We start from the raw sequence: 19,910 nt of genomic DNA on the forward strand, positions 1-19,910 counted from the left end.
GTGTGCTCCGATCAGATATGTCCCTCTCCCGGGGCTGCAGATTCAGTGCAGTCCTTTGAAATAAATTCTTCTAGGGGGAGGGGCAGGTGTACACATAGTAGTTGGGATTGGGGCCGACCCCCCCAATGATTGCTTTTTATTGAAGCATACAGATCACATGTGAGCAGCTTGATGGATTATCTCATATAATCACCTGTGGGGGGAGGTCAGATGCACAGGCATTTCCCCCCTGAAGGCAATCAGTTGCCAGACTGCTGTCTCATCCCTCCACAGGGCTGGGCCTGCTCCCTGCCTCTGGGGACAATGGACAGGCTCCTGTAGGAGGAGTTTGCACCCTCCTGATAATGGTTCCTATGGAGACCCAAAGACCAACCCCTAGACCACCCACTCATTGCTGTGTAACCTATAGTGCAGCTCCTCCCTGTGACATATGTCTCTACCTGTAATTAGTGGGCTGGCATGCCCCCCAAAAGGTATATAGGCGTGAGTCAGCAATATAGAGCTCTTGGACCGGGACCTCTCTGGCTCTGAGCTCCTTGCTGCTCACTCCCTGGTCACTCCCCTCTCCCTTGTTCCCTTACCCTCTTTCCCTTCCCCCTCTCTCCATGTGGACCACCAAGCTGGGCTAAGGTGAGCAATGCTACACTGTAATATGACTGACTGTATTATTGTAATATCTCTCATGCTCTTGATGACTTTAATATAATACTTATATATCTCAACCGTACAATTGTACTTACTGAACCCGTGGGTAGTAATATTAGTATCAGCAGGTGGAGGCTGGCCCCTCACCCCCCAGTGCCACCTTTTAATACTACAATCACCCTCCAGATCAAGAAAATAAACTCAGCCATCAGCTCAGGACTCCATATGCCTCCTCCTTTTCTTCCCACTGAGTAGTAAGTCCTGTTCCAGTTTCCATCCAGCAAGTCATTTTGTTTAGTGCCCAGCCTATGAGGCAAACGCATTTATATCGAAAATCCTTCCCATCTGCGTTTGGTCCTCTGGAGGAGGCCTGGTGGTGTGGTCGGTCATGTGCTGGGCTGTTCACTGCAAGATCAGTGACTGGAGCCCACCAGTGGAGCTGCTCCTGTAAAGGTCTGCAGCCTTGGGTACCCACAGGAACGGTTCTGGTCTGTCCTAAAGGGACATTATGTGCCAGGATGAACTTGATGGCAGTGAGTTGTTTTGCTTGAGATTTTGAATGAGCTAAGTAAGCATCGTTATACTTTTGTTTTTTTTTAACGGGGAAGAAACTTTTTAATCATATGGCACATGAAACGTCCACAGAATGCAATGTTTAGTATTTCTAAATAAAGCTTTATTGAAACCCAGCCCTGCTCATTGCTTTCTCTGTATTTTGTCATGGCTACATTTGCACTGTGACAGTAGAGTTGAGTCATTGTGACTTAAACCATCTGGCTCTGTACAGAGGTTGTTTGCCGATCCATACAGGGGACTGTAAATTCCATGAAAGTGGGGTATGTGTGTCTCCTCTTATTCACTCTAGTCTCCCCAGAACTCTGGACAGTGCCTGGCATGTAATGGATGCTTTTAAAAAGTTTGTCTTAATGGTGAGGTCACTGGTTGTCCCTTCCCAATGGGAAGAGGGCATGGGGAGTCAGCATCAGATACCCCAGAAACCAGGCGGGGCTCTCCACCTGGTGTTGGAGACGGGCACACTGGTCAGAATCCCTCTCAGACTTCTTGTTAGCCCTATGCCCCTGAGAAATGGAGGCTCTCTGAGCCTTATTGTCTTCTTAACATAGGAGGACAAAAAGTACCAACTTGTAAAGATGAAAATGAGGTGGATGGTGTCGGTAAAAACCCCTGCCACTACTGCAGAGTAAATGTGAGCTCATCACTGTCATTTTTTTGGGGGGTCATTTTTATTTTCACTGGTCATCGCCCTCTATCAGACCTTAGACCTCCCTGAAACCCTAGAAAGTCCCCAAGAACCTTGTCTCCTTGGTGGGCTGCTCGAGCTCTGTGTGTGCCCACCCCCACCCTCAGGATCCCTGAAAACCAAGCCTCGAAGCAATCAAGTGACTTGGTCCCAGGTACCTGTGGTACCACCAAGCCTGGTCTGGGGCCTCCAGCTGCTGCCCACTCCCCATCAGGCCCTGATCAATAGCCATGAGTCATCGGTGAAGTATCTGGATGTTTTTGATGAGAGCCAGGCCTGAGGCACTGGGGCCCTTCTGACAGTGCATTTGTCATCGGGAGAATTAGCAGCTTGATGAATTGCGACTCAAAAGAGCAGCGCCCTCATGGCGCTGAGCAAGAGGCTGCCAGGCCCTCCTGTTCCAACAGGGCTACTTGGATCCCAACTCGGCTCCAGCAGCCAGTCTCCCCACAGGAAACAGATGGCGGCTCAAAGGGGGCAGCTGAAGAGAGTTAAATGAGGGGACATTTTTGGAAGTGTGAGCAGGGTCCGGGGAAGGCAGGAAGGGAGGATGCAGCACCCTGGGCTAGCAACAGCTGGGGGCCTGACCCACCAGGCCCCATAGGAGCAAAGGAGGAAGCAAGTGAGAGCTCGTGTGTGTGTGTGTGTGTGTGTGTGTGTGTGCGCGCGCGCGCGCGCACGCGCGCAGAAGGTATGGTCCCAACAGCCACCTAAGGCCACACCGGAGGTTGAGGCTCCAGAAGGACAGGACTTAGAGAGTCCCTCTGCCTCCCACTCAACTCCACCCACCCGTCCCCCGGACTCCCATTCGCTGGCATTTATCTTCTCCACCTTCATGGTCAGCATCTGCCTGCCCTCCATCCAAAGACTTGACCGAAAAGCAAGGCAATTTGCTGCTGAGAACATGACTTGCATATTTTAATCCAAAGGTTCTCAGCGGGGTGGGGGGTGGGAGGCAGTTTTGTTCCCAGCCCCGCCCCGGGGACCTTTGGCCACGTCTGGAGACATTTTTAGTGGTGATGTAGGTACTAGGCGTCTAGTGGGGAGAGGCCAGGGGTGCTGCCGAACATACACAGGATGCCAGCCGGGCCAAGGGGCCCGTTTGGAGAACCGCTCTGGCCTCCTCCGCCACCGGCTCTCAGCTTCCAGAAGGACCCTCCACTTCCTTGCATGCCCTCAGCCCAGCCTCCCAGTCCCCTCTGGGCTGAATCTCAATGGTGCTCCTTAGTGCCTGGCTTCTCTGGGCCACATGCTGCTGCAGACCACCCCTGCCCAGCCAAGCCAACCCTCGGGGTCAAGCCCTCCTCCTTGTCCCTCACCCTCTTCCTGCATCCTCTCTTCTCTAAGGCCACTGCCCTCCAGACCCTGACCCCTCCCGCTCATGGTTTGTTCTCTCCGGTCATCAGTTCTTCCAAACAGGATGGAACCCGGCCCCGTGGGAGTGGGGGGGAGGGGGGGCAGTGTCAGACTGAACAACTCCCTGTGGGCCTGGGGAAAAGCTCCTAGGGAGACTGGGCCTCACAGGGCACCAGAAGAGGAGTGGTCAGCGGCACGTGGGGGCTCTCTGGGCCCAGGGCTGACCCTCCTCTGTCAGTGCCCCCTGCATGGTGGGCACTTTACACACACACACCACCCCCCACACCCCTCCCGGCTCTGCCCCAGCAATAGGCACAGATGCAGCTCTTTGGCCCTGAGATAAAGTTGGCTGCGGTGCAGCCTGGTCGGAATGCCTTTTTCCCAGGCAACTAGAAACCCAGACCAGCCAGCCCGAACCTGGCCCAGCCCTGGAGCAGCAGGAGGGGTGGGGGCGGGGCAGGGACAGCATGGCCTGCCCCACCCTCACTGCAGTCCCACCAGCTGGGTGATGGGCGGGGCGTGCACCATGAGCTCCTCGTAGCGACTGAGGAAGAGCCAGAAGCGAGCCCGGTACGAGTCCTGGTTGTACGGCAGCTGCTTCTCTCGCAGGAATCGGGAGAGGACAGGTTTCACCTGATGGGAGACGGACGGACGGACGGGAGAGGGCGCTGAGCGGGGCTGCTGCTGACTCAGCCCACGCCCGGCTGCACCGGCAGGCCAGCCTCCCTCAGGCTGTTGCAGGATTCCGGCCAGGCCTCCTCCGGGCCCCCAAGCCCTGTGCCAACCGTCCTAGGCATAGGGGGTGGGGAGGGGAGGCAGGCAGCTCCCTGGTACCAAGCACACCCCCGGTACTTCTCTTCAGACCGCCCCAAAACTGTCCAGAGAAACTGGCTCCCGCCCGCCTCGCAGACGGGAAAGCTGAGGCTTGGGACTCACCCAGGTGGCTCGCATAGGGGAGCCGCGCACTGCTAGGAGCTCTGCAGCCCTTCACCGGCGCCCTCTGACCACGCCCGCGGGGGTAGTGGGAGCTCCGGTGAACCCCGGGGCCTACCCGTCTCCCCGCGCGGGGCCCCTCCTTTACCTTCAGGCACATGTTGTCCGAGAGCCGGGGGAAGAAGTGGTGCTCCACGTGGCAGCTGATGATGGAGTGGCCGAAGGCCCAGTCCAGCACAGGCAGCCGGGGCAGGTTCAGCACGCCCAGGCTCATCATGTGCACGCGCGAGGGCTTCTTGTCCAGGGAGAACATGGGCAGCCCGATGTGCTGGGAGACACAGGCATGGCCTGGAGCCGGGCCGAGCAGCCCTGACCACGCCCCTGGCCCACGAGGCCCCACCCCCGCCGAGGGTCCCGCCCAGCCCTCCCCGGCAGCAAGATAGGTAGGGTGAGTGAGTGGGTAATGTGTGTGTGTGAGTGGGTGACGAGTGTGTGTGATGCGTGTGTGTGAATGAATGTATGTGAGTGTGTGAGTGAGAGTGAATGTGAGTGAAAGTGAGTGTGTGAGTGTGAATGAATGCGAGTGAGTGGGTGATGAGTGAGTGAGTGGCAGTGTGTGAGGCTGGGACCTTGGCCCATCTCTGGGCCTCCCTCACCCTGTGTGTGTGTAATGAAGGCCTTTCCCGGCGCCCCTCGGATCCTGGGGTACACTAGTTCCACTCCCACATCACTACGACCGTGCCTCCCTCGGCGGCTTTCTCAGCAACAGGTCTCTAGGCCTTTCTTCTGAGGTACCTCTGGGTAGACCTAGACTGCCAACCTGCCAGTTAACAACAGCAAATGCACTGCCACCCAGTCCATGCTGACTCATAGTGACCCTATAGGACAGGGCAGAACTGCCCCCCCCCTGTGGTTTCTGAGCCTGTACCTCTTTACAGGAGTAGACAGCCTTGTCGTTCTCCCACTGAGAGGCTGGTGGTTTTGAACTGCTGACCTTATGGTAGGTATGCAGCTCAGTAGAGAACTCACTACACCTCCAGGGCTCTGCGAGTGTGTGAACCATTTTCACCACCAGGGGCGCCCCACGAGGCGATCCCATAGAGACAGTCTATTAGAGGAGGGGGAGGGGAGGGGTGGTTTCTGCTGGGGAGGTAGGAAGTTTCTGTGTGGGGTGATGAAAAAAGATTTGGAAATAAATCATAGCGATGGCTTACAACATTGTAACTGTCATTCATGCCACTCAATGGTACACCTGAGATCATTCACGTGGCAACGTCAATGTGATGTGTGTTTTACCAATATGTAAGTACAATCTTACTTATCATTCAAAGAAAAATGCAGTCGTGATACACGTTACCAAAAAATTTTTTTAACTTAAAAAATTAAAAACAAACCAGGCCCCATGGAATTGATTCCAACTCATAGCAAGTCTTTAGGACAGGGTAGAACTGTCCCTGTGGGTTTCTGGGACTTTTAATTCTTTATGGGAGTAGAAATGCTCATCTTTTTCCCATGGAGTGGCTGGTGGTTTCGAACTGCTGACCTTGCAGTAAGCAGCCTCATGAGTAACCACTACACCACCAGGGCTCCTTCCATACAGAAGACCCAAGTTCAATTCTTGGTCACTGCACCTCGTGCTCAGCTACCACCTGTCTGTCAGTGGAGGCTTCCATGTGGTGGTACTGAACAGAAAGTCAGTGGAGCTCCTGACTGAGGCAGGGAAGAAAGGCCTGGCCATCTACTCTCATAAGTCAGTCAGTGGAGCCCTATGGGGTACAAGGGTCTGATGTGGAAACCAGACGTGGAGGTGGTATAGGGTCAGGTAGTGTGTGCACCATTGTGCATAGGGTCCCCGGGAGTCAGGAGGTCCCTGCTCAAGTTATGCTCCATGCGTGAGGGGCTGCCCACGTAGAAGATAAGCAAATTCCTTACCAGAGACCAGATTTCTCCCTACTGACCCATAGAAGGCAGAGTGAGTGTGAGTGTGAGTGTTTGTGAGCTTGTGCGTGTGTTAGTGTGAATGCAAGTGTGAAAATGTGTGTGACTGTGTGTGTGTATGAGTGCACATGTGGTAATGCACCCTCACATGGCCTCTATCCCTGAAAACCATGAGTTTTCAGCACCCTGGAGAGCACCCAGTTTGTCCACCTCTCCAGAGCTCCCAGGCAGGAGGCCTCACCTGGAAGATATTGACGTGGAGGTACGGGTGGGCCAGGAGGGATCTGGTGACAAACATGCAGGCCAGGGCCGAGCTGGGGGTCCTAAAGCCTGACACATTCAGCAGCAGCCAGTAGTGAGAATACAGACCCAGAGAGATCAAGCTCAGCGTCCGCAGAGCTGTCCCGAAGGCCACCTCCCTCATCCGCTCTGCAGAGGGGCAGGACACAGAAGCCCAGGGTTACTGGTGGTCACCAGGCCTGGGGCAGGGGCTGGGGCAGGGGTGGCAGTAGCGGGATTGGGGAGAGGTCTGGGTTTCTGTTTGAAGCCATTAAAAGTTGATGCAATGTGATGGGTGGCATCCATGTCTTTGAGCAGTCACCATGGCAGCTGCTTGGTGTTTGCATGTTACCACCAAGAAAAGCAATGCAGTTAGAGCACCCAGTCTGAGCCCAGTGTGAGCTGGGCCCCTGGGAGCTGGGGCCTAGGTGTGCCTGGTGAACCCATGTGATACACAGAGAACTGTCACCCAGTGGAGGGAACACCAAGCAGCTGGTGCCCGTGGGGGCTGGGTTGGAACCCCTTTTCCCCTATGACCTCATTTGTACTTCTACATCTCCTTGAGGAGCCGGTAGGGAAGCTGAGGTCCAGGCAGGAGGCATCACCTGCCCGTGGTCACCACCAGTCAGTAGGTGTCTGAGTCAGACTTAGCCTGGGGCTTGGTGTCCAGAGCTTGTTCCACCTCCTCAAGCTGCCTCAGAAAGTCTCTGTCCAGTCTGAACTGGGGGCTACCAGGCTCCTAAAAGCGGGGTGCCCAGGAATCCAGGGAAGAAGGGAAGGGAGCCTCCCCCCACGCCGCCCCCCCCACCCCAGTGGCACTCACCCAGAGCCACCAGCGGAGTGAGGACGGGGATCAGGAAAGGAGCGAGGAACATGTAGATGTAGCGGTTGAGGAAGGGCAGCCTCCAGGTGCTGGAGTCCCCCAGGCCGATGACATTGGTGTAGCCGTGGTGCATCTTGACGTGGCCCAGCTTGGCGTGCTCTGCTGTGAAGGATGTGCAGACCTGGTGGGGGAGGGGGTGGGATGGGGTCAGCCCAGCCCAGCAAGGCAGACTCTGCCTGACTCCTGTGCCAGGCAGCTTGGGTCACCTCTCAGGAATCTGTGACCGTGGAGCCATGGCAGTCAGTCAAACCCTGTGGTCTGCTGGACTTTGCGGAAGATCGAGGGCTGCCCCGGGCTCCCTGCACTGCTGGCAGCAAGCTCCCAGCTCCAAGTTCTGGGGAACATCTTCTCAAGGCCACTGGGCATTCTGAGCCCATAGCAGGGCGGGAGGGGCGACGGATGGGAACTAAGGGAGGCTCACGGGACAGTTGGCAAGGGGTCACCCGGAGGGGGGTGCCAGGCATGAGACTAAGAGTTAACTTCTCTCTAGAGGTGGGTGACTCTTCTTGGAATGCAAAGGAGGCCCGACAGTGTTTCTTATGCAGATGTATGCAAGTGATCATGCAGATGAAAACCTCCTGTCCTATTTTATCCAGTCCAGAGGATTTTTAAATGTCTGAGTGCAGCTCAGAAGGAGGTGAAGGGCGTCCCACTTTGGCGTTTTACGGAGCCCTGGTGGCACTGTGGGGTAAGTGCTAACTGCGAGTCGGCAGTTCAAATCTGCTAGCTGCTAGTCTGCTCCTGTACAGATTTGCAATCTCAAAAACCACCGTAGGGAGCAGTTCCACCCCATTCTATCAGGCCCTGAGAGGTGGGTAGGCGGATGGAGGTGGGTTTGGAGGTTATGAACAAACATCTCAAAGATGGCAGAGGGAGCCTTCCCCGAGTGCCTACCGAGTGCCAGGCTCAGCGCTTCCCACTTTAAGGAGACTTGCCAAGCTGGGGACCCGGGGTGGATCATTGAAGGGCCCTAGGTAGCACAAACAGCTCACACAGGAACCCCATGGCAGAAAATCAGCAGTTTGAAACCACCGGCCACTCTGTGGGAAAAAGATGAGGCTCGCTACTCCCGTCCGTAAAGAGACCCCCCGGGAGCAGTTCTACCCTGAGCTCCGGGGTTGTCAGGGACCCACATCGCACTCAGTGGCCATGAGCTTGCTTCTGCATGGCTAACCTAAGGGCTGGCAGGTAGAACCCACTCCGTGTGCTGAGGAAGAAAGGCCTGGCGACCTGCTTCCTCAAAGGTCTCAGCCCAGAAGACCCGCAGATCCACGAGAGGCTGCCGTGACAATGCAGTGGGGCTCTGGGAGTGGGGCAGGCATGGTATTCCAAGTTTCCAGAAGGGAGACTAAGCTCCGATGAGAGCATGTGACTGAGCCGGGCCACCCGGCTCGTCAGCACCAAGGCCAGGACTGGATCCCAGGCCCTACTTCTGTCCCTAAGGTGCTGAGTTGAGCCAATGGGACACAGACCCCGGCAGCAGGGAGGGACCCAGGAGGAGAAGGAGAAGGAGACACTCTCTCTGGAAAGGGCGGCAGCGCAGCCCGAAGGAGCCCTGGAACCGTGGTTATCAAACGGCCCCAGGAGGAGGTGCCCAATAAGCCCACGTGTCCAGTCCTGGAGGCCGGGCGGTGCAGGGAAATTCTCATCCAGCACCCGTGTTCCTGTGGTGGCTGAGGACACCCTTTGGCCTCTGTAGGTGCAACGCTGCCCACAGCTGTAAGCTGGCAGAGGGACGGAGCACAGGGGAGACTGCAGAGTGCCCGTCCCGTACAGGGCATGGCCTCCGGCCCTGCACAACCTGAGGTCAGCCTGCAGCTCTGGAGCAGGTGCCCATTGGACCCAGGGTGCCCAGACCACCAGGCTGGTTTGAAAGAGTCCCAGCAGCCTTGGCAACAGGCGCCAGTGGTCTGTAGGGACTGTTCCCAGAGTGCACTTGGTGCCCTTGCCCACTCCTGTCTCGTGCCCACCTCAGAAGGGACTCCTCCAGGGCCCAGCTGCAAGCCAGCAGGAGGTCTTGTGGTTGTCCTTGACTGATCACTCTCCTCACCCGTCCCCTACCCCTGCCCACCTGTCTCCTCTCTGGCTCCCACCTCTCAGCTGCCTGCGATTTTGACTCTCTCGATCTCTCCACAGTGAAGTACAATAAAATATTAGCGGGCACGTCAGAGACCGTCAATTCCATCACCCCCAGAAGGGCAGTGGGCAGCTGTGGGTGAGCTGGGGAGGAGACTTGTCACTGAAGATGCGTTGAACTTGAACCCCTATACCTGTATAGCACTATTCCAAACGTTACATGGCATTCGCTTTGAGGCCACCAACTGAGGTGGCGACCTTTGACTGTGGGACTCAATGGCGGCGGGTTTGGTTTGGGGTTTTGGAGCGTCATCCCCAATAGTAGACCTCTTTGTAAAAAGACTGTTTTGTGCGGCACGGCTGAGTTGGCCCTCTCGACAAATTGCAAACATAAAAACCACTCGTAGTTGAACTGTTGCAGAACCAACACGCTGTGGGGTTTGGGTGGGAGGTCTCGGAGGTGCCTCCAGAGATGATGGTCCCACTGAACCAGCGGAGGAGGAGGACCCCTAAGGACCCTGATGAGACTGGAGGCTCTTGACTCTGTTTCCACCACCACACGGGGGCAGAGGGAAGGCGATGGCATCCCTAGTGTGGAGCCCGGCGGGTGCCGGCTCCTGCCTACCCGACTGTGACTCTGCCCTCCCGGCACAGAGCAGGCCCAGTCCAGAAGGAGGGTCTGAGATGAGATACATTATCAAGCCGAGGAGCCAGCAGGGCCGATATTCCATCTCAATCCGGAAGCTTCTTGATGGAGAAAGAGGAACAGGGAGAGCCCCAACGCTCTCTCCTCTCGGGAGTAAATCCTTCTTAAATTCAACCAACTACTTCTTGATTAGCGACTAGCTTGCTATCCAACATTTCGCATTTCTGACAACAGGAAAAAGTCAACTACGGGACCAGTTTGCTCATTCTCGATGTGTGTCCGGCAGTACTGAATGCCAAGGGGCGAGGCAGGAGTAACCAAGGCTGACCGTGACCTTTAGGGCTGTGTGCTGGGCCATGGTTCTAAGCAGACTGGCACTTGTGGCATGATGTGATCATCCTCCGTTTTCGCACAACACCAATTTTCCCCAAAAGGATTTGGCCTTTGGTATCTAAGTGAGGAGTGGGTGTACTTATGTCAAGGTGGCCCTCCTCACCCAATCCTGGCCCCAACTCTGCCTTACAGGGAGACCCTCTGAGTGTGGGGCCAACAATCCCACTAGCATCACGAAGGGCCAGCGGTGGAGGAAGGGACAGATGTTCTCAAAGCATCAGGCCGGGGCTTACCAGGGAGAATAGAACGTTCTCCTGCAGCCCGGAGATGGGCCTTCACCAACAAACCACGGCCACTGGAAAAGGTGAGGAAGAAGCGGGGCAGTCTACGACCATGGGGAGGAAACCCCGGGGGATGGTCATGACCATGGTTCCACCGTTTGTCGTGGACGCAAACGTACGAGTCAAAGTGCATTTTAGTGCACAGGTTCACCACCCACAGAATAAAGTATGTCTTAAAGGGCTGGGGTCTTCCAAGAACTCAGTCCAGGTGGGGAGGCAGGCATGATTTTGGATACTTTAGGAGAGATACAAGAGCCCCTTGGGGTGGACGCGTCCCGCTCCATCTTCCTGTCTCCCTCCCAGACCCAAAGAGTCAGAGAGGTGAGGTCCCCTTCCCCTGGCTGGCAGCTAGATGCCTAGGACGACCAGTGCTGTCACTAGGGGGTTGCAGCGTTTGCCAGCCCCCCCCCCCCAGGAGCCTGGGGGTGGAGACAAGACTATCCTGTGATGAGGCTGGTGTCTCCTGAGGTTCACCATTAGGGGATGAGCTGGAAATCCAACCAGAGAGGAGAAGAGGGGTGGGCCGGCAAGGATGCAGGAGAGCCCCAGGCAGGGAGCTGAGGCTTTGCACAGTACAGAGAACAAGGTGGCCGAGCCAACACACACAACTCAGTAGAGCTTTGCCCAACTATGTCTACCTCTCAGTTAACAAAAACAGGAACAAACCACTAGCAAAGGCAGGAACCAACCGCCACGGCTAACCATTGCCCTGGCACCTCCGGCATGTTTCATTGGGCGCGAAGAGCACCCATGGGCCACCGGGTGGGTGCGCCGACTCCATGGTGACCCACAATAGCAACAGCAACCCTGACTTCATGAGGGAGCGGATGGGATCGCTCCCATTTCGTAGATGAGGAAAGTAGCACTTAAGATACGACTGTCCTGCCCAAGGTCAGGCAGCCAAGGGGCTGGGCTGGGCCGGGCCCTTCACAGCACCTCACCCCACTTGACCACATCTGACTCCTTGCCAGGACACCTCAAGTCCCACTGAGGCCAGCCAGGAGACAGACACTCCATCCCCTGCCCACTCCTGGGACCTGGACCGGCCCCACGCCCTGTGGGGCAGGCACGGAGCCTCCCATGGAGGTTACCAGAGTGTGTGGGTGATGATGTTCTTGTCTTCCACCGATTGCGGCACATCCACTGATTGACAGACACAACAGCAAGCCCGAGAACCAGGTCTGCCCATGCCACACCATTAATCCAGGCACCCAGGGGCTCACAGACCTCTGGGATCTGACCCCTCCAGCAGCTGGCACTTCCCTGGAAGACAGACTAGCAAAAGACACTCCATTTTTGTCAGCTGCTAAGTAACTTGCTCGTTCCTCCCTCCCGTCTCAGAAAGCTGACTGCTGGTTGACCGGCCCGTTCTCCCTCCCCTGATGGGAACGTCTCTGCCGGTGATTCATTTGAGAATGACTCCCATGTCCCCAGGTTCTGGCCACTACAATTAGCTTCGCTTACCCTTCACTATGTCGTTTGTTCTGATTCAGTATTGTTCCCTTGGGTGTTGTCATCGGAACAGTGTAGTTACTCTTGTATGGGCACCAGGATGTTCTAGACCACTTTGGTCTTGATTCTGTTATGATAAGGAACGTCCCTTGTAATGCACGCTTGCTCTTCCTGAAGTGACCAGAATGTTATAGTCGATGCTGTGCCCGGTAAGCCTCCCTAACCCTGAAGAATAGTAACATAGATGTTGCTTTCTGCTTCTGTTCACGCTCGCTTAAGTCTTACATAAAGGACAAATGAGTTTTTCTGCCTTTAAAAGATGGACTGAAATGTGGACTTGGGACTTCAATCAAAGAATCACTTTTAGATTCTAGCAGTCCGGTTATAACCGAATAAAGACTCTTCTAAATTATCAAGACGTTATAGTGCCTGTCAATTATTCAAATCTGCAACATTGGTTCCCTGACAGGGAAAGCCACTGTGTCTTGATCCCTCTGCCCGGCTGGCCGCTGCTCCTGGAAGTTCAGGACCCCTAGGGGAGGCGCCCCCTGGTTTCACCAGGGCCCCAGCCTCCTACCTTCCCAGTGGAGCGGCTGCCTGGGGACGCTGGAAGTGGGGTAAGTTTAACTGTGGGACCGGGGTCTTCTGGTTTGACTTGGGAAGGGACTGGATGTGGTCTGAACTCTTGCCTGTTGCTTCTGACCAGCACGCTGGCTGAGGCATCTGCTAACTTGCTGAGCTGGCGGCTTGTCTTTTCAGACTGTCACTGAATAATTTTGGTGCCTTGTACTGGCACCTGGTTTGGTATCTTGTTGAACTGGCAACAAGTCCGGTAGCTTGTGAAGTTGGCGGCTTGCCTTTTCAGTCACTTAATGAGTTTGGTACTCTGGTTTGGCTAGCCACGGCGGTTTGTCTCCTTGTGTAACTTCATCAGTCTAATTACTGTCCTCTTTGTGTGTAAGCATCTTTATGTTTCTCCTGCAACTCCGGTATGTATATATTTATTTTTTCTTTACCCCTTCCCTCCCTCGCGGTGACTGGGTTGCTGGCCGTCAGCCTCGCAGTCACAGACCTGACTGACCGGACATCTGGACAAACCAACCAACAAACCAGAACATTTCTCTCAGTTGTTATTTGTGTGCTTCTACGGGCAGCCTTAAATTGTTGGCTAAAAGTAAATGAATTTTAATCAGAACCAAGCATTTTTTTAATATAAATTTAAAACCTTTGTTTGGTATTTTTAAAAGAACACAGAGTGGTTGTGTCCACAAACCTGGGGTTTGGACAGACTGAATGACTATTAATTTAATCTGCCAGGGCACTTAGCAAAAGTTAAAGCCTTGGAAGGTAGATTTCTTTGTGTTTGTGCCTTTGTTTTGATTGTAAAAACAAATAAAATTTTAAACAGGTTATCCAGAAAACAGTCTGGTTTGGCTTTCAGTTCTCCTGGTTTAATTTTTTGTACTGTCCTTGTCCTGGGGCCTCCAAGGTGTCTTGCCTTTCTTAGGTTTTCCCTGCTTTGCAGTGCTGTTAAAACAGACAACCTGTGTCTTTGTGGAAGGACTTGAAGCCGTTTCACCCAGAGGTTTGGGAAACAGACTGTGTTTTTGAGAGACAATTAATCTTTGCTTCCAAGAAATGTAAGTTCAGCTTGTAAAAGGAGTTTTTCTTTACATTTGTCTATTTTTTTCTGGCAACTGCCTGTTTATTTTATATTTTCGCATCTTCGGAAGGGAATTAAATTTTTAAATTAATATTTATAAAATACATATGTAGGTGTGTGTTTGCATCTAATTAAAGCTCTAACCTGCAGATCAGGTGAGCACCTGAGTGGTTTCACTTTAAATGGAACTCACCTCCTATTTGTCTGCTTCGCACTGAGAGGGTTAAAAATCAGCTCACATAACTACCCTTTGAAGTGTTTGTCTCCTCCTTCCCCGTGGAATGCAGGCTCATTCATCTTTGCTTAATGCTCATGTCAATTTTGGGGTCACACTTAGGGCTGCTCAGTGTCTAACTTTCTGGACAAGAGCTTTCTGCCGCTGCAAAAGACTCTGCACTCGGCAGCTCAGGGTGTTCTAGGTAACGCCCCTGGTTCCACCTGTACTCCAAAATCTCTTTGTAAAATGAAAAATTCCTTGTTGCCGTTCCAAGCCCTGCCCATCTACTTTGGCTTCTTGGGCAAAGCCCTCACCCTCTGCCTCCGCCCCGCCCCCGCCTTCCCGGAATCTGTTTGCTGTGGCCTCTGCCCCTAATCCCCACAGGCCACAGCCACCCACCTTGTCTCATCCATGGAGAGCAGAGAGCAGCCGCAGACGCTGACTGCCTGCGCTCACCTGTAGAGAGCTGAACGGTCCGCAGACGCTGGCTCCCCGCTCTGCAGAACTCTGCTAACGCCCCCTGGTTTGGGTTTTTTCTAAACTTATCGCCCCACTTGAAACACTGCCAGCAAATACTGATTGTGCTTTACCCGTCAAAGGACAACAGTCGTACTCACTACAAGGCTCCCCCCAAAACTGTGTTGCAGGGCAGCAGGGGTGGGACATGAAAGGAAATAACAACTAATTTATTTTTATTTTTTTTAGAATTAATAGGAATGTCTCAAAGGGTTTATAATGCCTGGAGAAACCAGCAAAAGGGCTGTAGCCTCAACTGTAGGAGTGGCCTTAAAAGAAGCAGGTCGGACCTCGCAAAAGCCTATTAAAACCAAAGCCAGAGTTCAGATTCAGAACAGGTGACCCTTAGGAAGGAACCAGTGCACCTTTAGGAAGAAGAAAAGCATGAATAGTAATAAGATATTAAAACCTTTGCTCAATCAAGGGAAAAGTTGTGTTTGTATTTCAACAGATTAAAAAAAATGTATACATTTCTCCTTGGTATGCCTCCCTTAAGCAGGTGGTCTCCAGAGAGTCCTACAAGGACAGTCTCCATCAGAGACCCCGTCATTTCTCCTAAGACTCCTGAGTGCATGGTCCTGGCCAACTGGCAGTGCCTGTTATTTCATCTAAACTAAGATCACTCTTATTGGGTTACATTCCTCATACAAATTGTTGAATAGCATTTGCCAAGACCTGTGGTTTCCACCAATGACACTCATTGAACTCCGGGACCACGGGAGTTCTGTATTAATACAGTAATTGATAAAAATGATCATTGAACAGTTAAAAAAAATAGAAAGTTTGTCCGCCTATTTGCTTTCAGCCGTCAATTTGCATCTTTAAAACGGGTCTAGGCCACGCCTGGAAAGAAGGCGCTGTGAGTGCTATGGACATTTGCAGACACTGGTGAAGATTGCTGTTTGGGGCTTTCTAAAAACTTTAAACTAGTGGCTTGTGCCTAAGGCTGGAAAAAAAAAACAATTAAAGCCACAAAGAAACTCTCCTCTCTAGAACTAAAGATTAAAAGGAGCCTGTAGCAACCTGAAATGCTTGCTAGGTGACTGCGTGGGTCCACTGGCTCTGTGGCAGTGGAAAGAAACCTAGCAATAAGAAAACAGGTTCAGTTTGGTCACTAACACTTGAGAACCTGGCTCACAGGAACTAAAGAAGATGAGAGCGGTTGGCTGAAGCTCCTGGCCTAGCCCATGGAGGCTAACGTTGTTTAAAACATAAATATGTGACTAGACCATGGTCAAAGGCAAGGTGACCAATGGGCACCCTGGTGGAGCCAAGTGAAACAGCCCACATTGAGTTACCCAAAACCCGACCAGATGAAAAGAAGATATTTGAGCCTGTGAACTGGTGCATATTGCTGCTGACTTTATGGACAGCCTGTCCTGATTTGACTTTGCTTATGGGTGTGGGCTCACAAGGTTCCAATTGGAATGAAGATTCCACACGTCAAAGAACCTGCTTGTCTCCTCAAAGCATTAGGTTAATGTAAGTAGGCAGTATAGAAATTGGATGCCTTAAAAAAAAAAAAAAGACAAAAGAAATTGGCTGCCTGAATTTGGGGAGGGGAATAAAAGCATAAGGGAGCTGGCTTGCAAACTTTCATAGATAAAAATATAAAATACTTTTGTTCACTTATAAAATATTATGTTTAAAGAAGGCTGGTAAATTTCAAACTGTATGTATTTTAGTTTTAATTTGTTAGAACTACCGTCTTTGTTTTGAAAATTGTATGTGGCTAAGAAGTTGTGTAACGATGTCAGGTTGATCTGACACCGACCCCTTGGCTGTTCCAGGGACAGCTGCAGGCAGAGATTCATACTCAGGATTTGTTTCAGTCCCTGAAAACCTGACAGATAATCCAGCACCAACTCCACAAGTCCTTGAGGCAGGCAGGAGCCCAGCCACGAGCGAGCAGCCTCCCTGTGCCCCCATTCCAACCCCGTGATTGTGTCCTCGGAAAGCATTCATGCCCACTGGGCTCACACCACGTTGATAAAGGCCCTTTGGTCTTGTTTCTTTTATGATAAGGAGCATACCTTGTAATGCACGCTTGCTCTTCCTGAAGTGACCAGACTGGTATAATCAATGCTCTACCTGCAAGGCTCCCTAACCCTGAAGGATAGTAACATCAATGTTGCTTTCTGCTTCTGTTCACGCTCGCTTAAGTCTTAGACAAAGGACAACTGTGTTTTTCTGCCTTTAAAAGACGGACTGAAATGTGGTCTCCGGACTGCAATCAAAGAATTGCTTTTAGATTCTAGCAGTCTGGTTATAACCGAATAAAGACTCTTCTAAATTATGGAGACATTATCGTGGCTGTCATTTATTCAAATCCGCAGCACCACTTGCCTCAACTCATCTGACAGATTGTCAACAACAAATATTGACGCAAAGCTAAGCAAGCACTCAGCCCTGGCCAGGAGGGGAAGACCCAGGAGGCCAGGTCAGGATGAAGAGGGTGAAGAGGAGGGTGCATGCAGCAGGCAGGACCCAAGGAGCCCGCGGAGCTCATATGCTGTGGTTCTCGCGGGACACTCTCCCTCAGTCGTCTGGGAAGCTTCCTGCAAGACGTGGTCTTGAACCCCTGCCTCTGCACAGCACACCTGATCCCCCCAGGCCCCTCGGACAATCCCAGCCCGGAGTTCCCAAACCCCAGGTATCAGGCTCACTGGGCAGCACCCGGAGACTTCCATCTTTAACAAACTGGAGCCTCCAGGTCAATCTGTTACCTGGCTCTTCCCCCACCTTACCCTGCCCTTCACAAACCTGGGGGGTATCTGACTCCAGGCGGGCACTGGAGACTGGCTGGGATCAACAACCAGGGGTCCCTGGACAGGGATGTTTCTAGAAAGGGACCTTGAGGATCACCACACCTTGATTCCTCTTACCTTTAACTCACTGCCTTCGAGTCCAGGCTGACTCAAAGTGACCTTATAGGACAGGGTAGAACAGCCCCTGTGAGTTTCTGAGGTTGTAAGTTTTTACGGGAGTAGAAAGCCTCAATTTTCTCCTTCGGAGCTGTTGGTGATTTTGAACGGCTGACCTTGCAGTGAGCAGCCTATCAGATAGCCCACTATACCACCAGGACTGAGAAGTGTGAGCTGGTGGGGCAAGACAGGGATCAAGGACAAAATGGTCAGTTGGAGGTGAGACATTTTTTCCTGTCCAACTGTCCTGGTTGAATCTTCCTAGAAAGCAATCCCCCGCCCCCCCAAAAAAGAAAATCTCGTCAAACTTACTAAAAGACTTCCCCCCTAAGAGTGGTAGTAGCCCCCGGAAGTGGGAAAGGTTCCCACGCTCGGTGACTGACTGAGAAGTCAAAGGTGTCAGTCCACTGAGAGGCACCGTGGAAGAGAGGCCTGGCGATCTCCTTCGGAAACAGCAGCCCTTGGAAGCCCGTGGAGAGCAGTGCACTCAGCCCAAGGCACCTGGCTTTGCAGGCTTGTCTGGATCACCAGCCCCTGCCAGAAAGTGTTTCTGGAACTGACTTCCAAATTCGCTCCGAAAGGGACCGTGGCAGCCTTGTGAGGGTTCACGAGTGGAAGGGAGAGGGGGAGGGACCTGGACACCAGCTCAGAGAAGCAGGACATTCCCAGGCTGTCCACTGTGAGAAGGCCCAGGCGGGAGGTGGGGAGGGGCAGAAAGAGGGAGAGCTGGGTGGCAGGGGCCAGGAGGAGGGGCCTGTCCCAGGCACTCAGGCTAGTCCAGGCCATGGCCGGGTATGGGAGGAGCACACTCCAGACCTAGGGTACTGTCACTGGCCCCTGCTCCCCCACCCCTCTGTCCGAGGTTCACATTTTAAACCCCGATTGCAAAACAAGGAGGACTGCAGCCAGAGGGTAGGGCAGCCTCAGGCCAGGATCTGCCAGTCACGGTGTCTCTGGTGCTGCCCGGGGACAGGTAGGAAGTGCAGGGGAGCTGTGTATGCCCAGACCCATCATGCAGTTTGGTACCCCCTGACTTGCAGCTCCTTTCTTCAGGCCCGTGGGGGATGCACGCTAACACACATGCGCATGCGCGCACGCATACACACACCTGTATGTGTCTCCTGCACACCTGGGGACACACGCTGAGTACTGCTGTCGTTGCCCCCTGGACACACGCACAGCACACCCATGTACCGCACACGTGCCCGCACCGCCGGCTCCCTGGCTCCCCGGCTCACCTCCACAAAGAAAAGTTCCCAGATCCTGCTCCAGGTCTTGGACTCTGTGAGGGCCCCGTGTGTGGCCAGGTGGCTGCCCTTGACCGTGAGTGTATAGTGGCACACCCCCAGGATGAGGATGCCCAGGCCAAAGACCAGGACGTTCGCAAACCGCAGGCACAGGAACCCTGTGAGGCCGGGAGGGGAGAGGTGGGCATCAGGATCTTTTCTTCCAGCTCCTATCTCAGCTGTGCCCAGGGAGGACCCCAGGGAAATAGGCACCAGCCCCCGCCCCCCACCAGATTTTAATGATTGGTTTATTTTAAGTCTGGATTTAACTCACTCTGTTAAGTTTTGGATTTAATTATTCCTTTGTATTTCTTGCCTTTCCCTCTGGGGCCAATAGAGGTTAAAACGACAAACCTCAAAGGTAAAACTGTTTTAGTTCTCAGAAGCAAGTAAAAACGGAAAATGAATAATATGATCAGCCTTCCCATGAAGAAAAGGCTCTCTGCCGGCGCTGTGAGTTACTCATTAGGCTGCTGACCCCAAGGTGGGCAGTTCAAAGCCAGCAGCCCCTCTGCAGGAGGAAAGTTGAGGCTGTTACAGTCGCTGTAACCCTAGCTCTATAGGGAGCTCTGGGAGGGAGTTCAGTGCGTGGCAGTGGGGTTCGGGTGTTGGTGTTACATGACTATAAACAGGTTTCTGTCGCTAAATTACTTCTGAAGACGCTGAGCAATGGGCTCTGGCTGTCCCAGGAGCTGGGCTGGTGGCTCTCTCCCTGGGATGGGGGACCTCTGCCAGAGTCTACCCTCCCGCGGGGTTGCCGTCTTGTGGCCCACTGGGCGCAGGGAGGGGGTCGGGTGTGGTGGGTGCGGACCACGAGGGGGCCCGACAGAAACCCCCCTTCCTTGCCCTGACTCCCGGCCGCTCCCCCCACCCCTACCCGCACCCCAACCCCCACCCCGCTCGCGCCCCGGCCCCAGGCCCCCTCCGCCCAGCCCTCCCATCCGTCCCTTTCCCGGATCCTCCGGGAGCTCGGAGCAGCACACCCCGAGTCCAGACTTGGGAGTTTAGGGCGCGACCTTCTTCCCTCCCGGGCACCCATCCGCTGCACCCTCCGCACCGCCAGGGTCCCAGCCCGCAGCCCGGCCGGTCGCCCTGTCCCCGCGCCCTCACCGGCGGGCACGGCGAGGAGGCTGAGCGCGAGGACGGCGCCGTCCACGCCGT

General features: G+C 53.8%; 1 protein-coding gene across 1 annotated transcript in view; it reads right to left on the reverse strand.

Annotated features, from left to right (window-relative positions):
• Positions 1 to 2,795: 2,795 nt before the first annotated feature.
• The window catches only part of FADS6 (fatty acid desaturase 6), a 26,054-nt gene continuing 8,939 nt past the window's right edge, over positions 2,796 to 19,910 (reverse strand). Inside the window, exons 2-6 of the mRNA XM_045299493.1 lie at positions 18,702 to 18,868; positions 7,236 to 7,416; positions 6,375 to 6,562; positions 4,344 to 4,523; positions 2,796 to 3,895 (exon numbers count right to left, since the gene is read on the reverse strand). Of these exons, the coding sequence (XP_045155428.1) occupies positions 3,746 to 3,895; positions 4,344 to 4,523; positions 6,375 to 6,562; positions 7,236 to 7,416; positions 18,702 to 18,868 (866 nt within the window). The 3' untranslated portion in view covers positions 2,796 to 3,745. The remainder of the gene's footprint in view (positions 3,896 to 4,343; positions 4,524 to 6,374; positions 6,563 to 7,235; positions 7,417 to 18,701; positions 18,869 to 19,910) is intronic.

Source organism: Echinops telfairi, unplaced genomic scaffold, assembly GCF_000313985.2.
Source record: "Echinops telfairi isolate 266 unplaced genomic scaffold, ASM31398v2 ScPeMD7_7458;HRSCAF=8496, whole genome shotgun sequence".
NCBI lineage: Eukaryota > Metazoa > Chordata > Mammalia > Afrosoricida > Tenrecidae > Echinops > Echinops telfairi.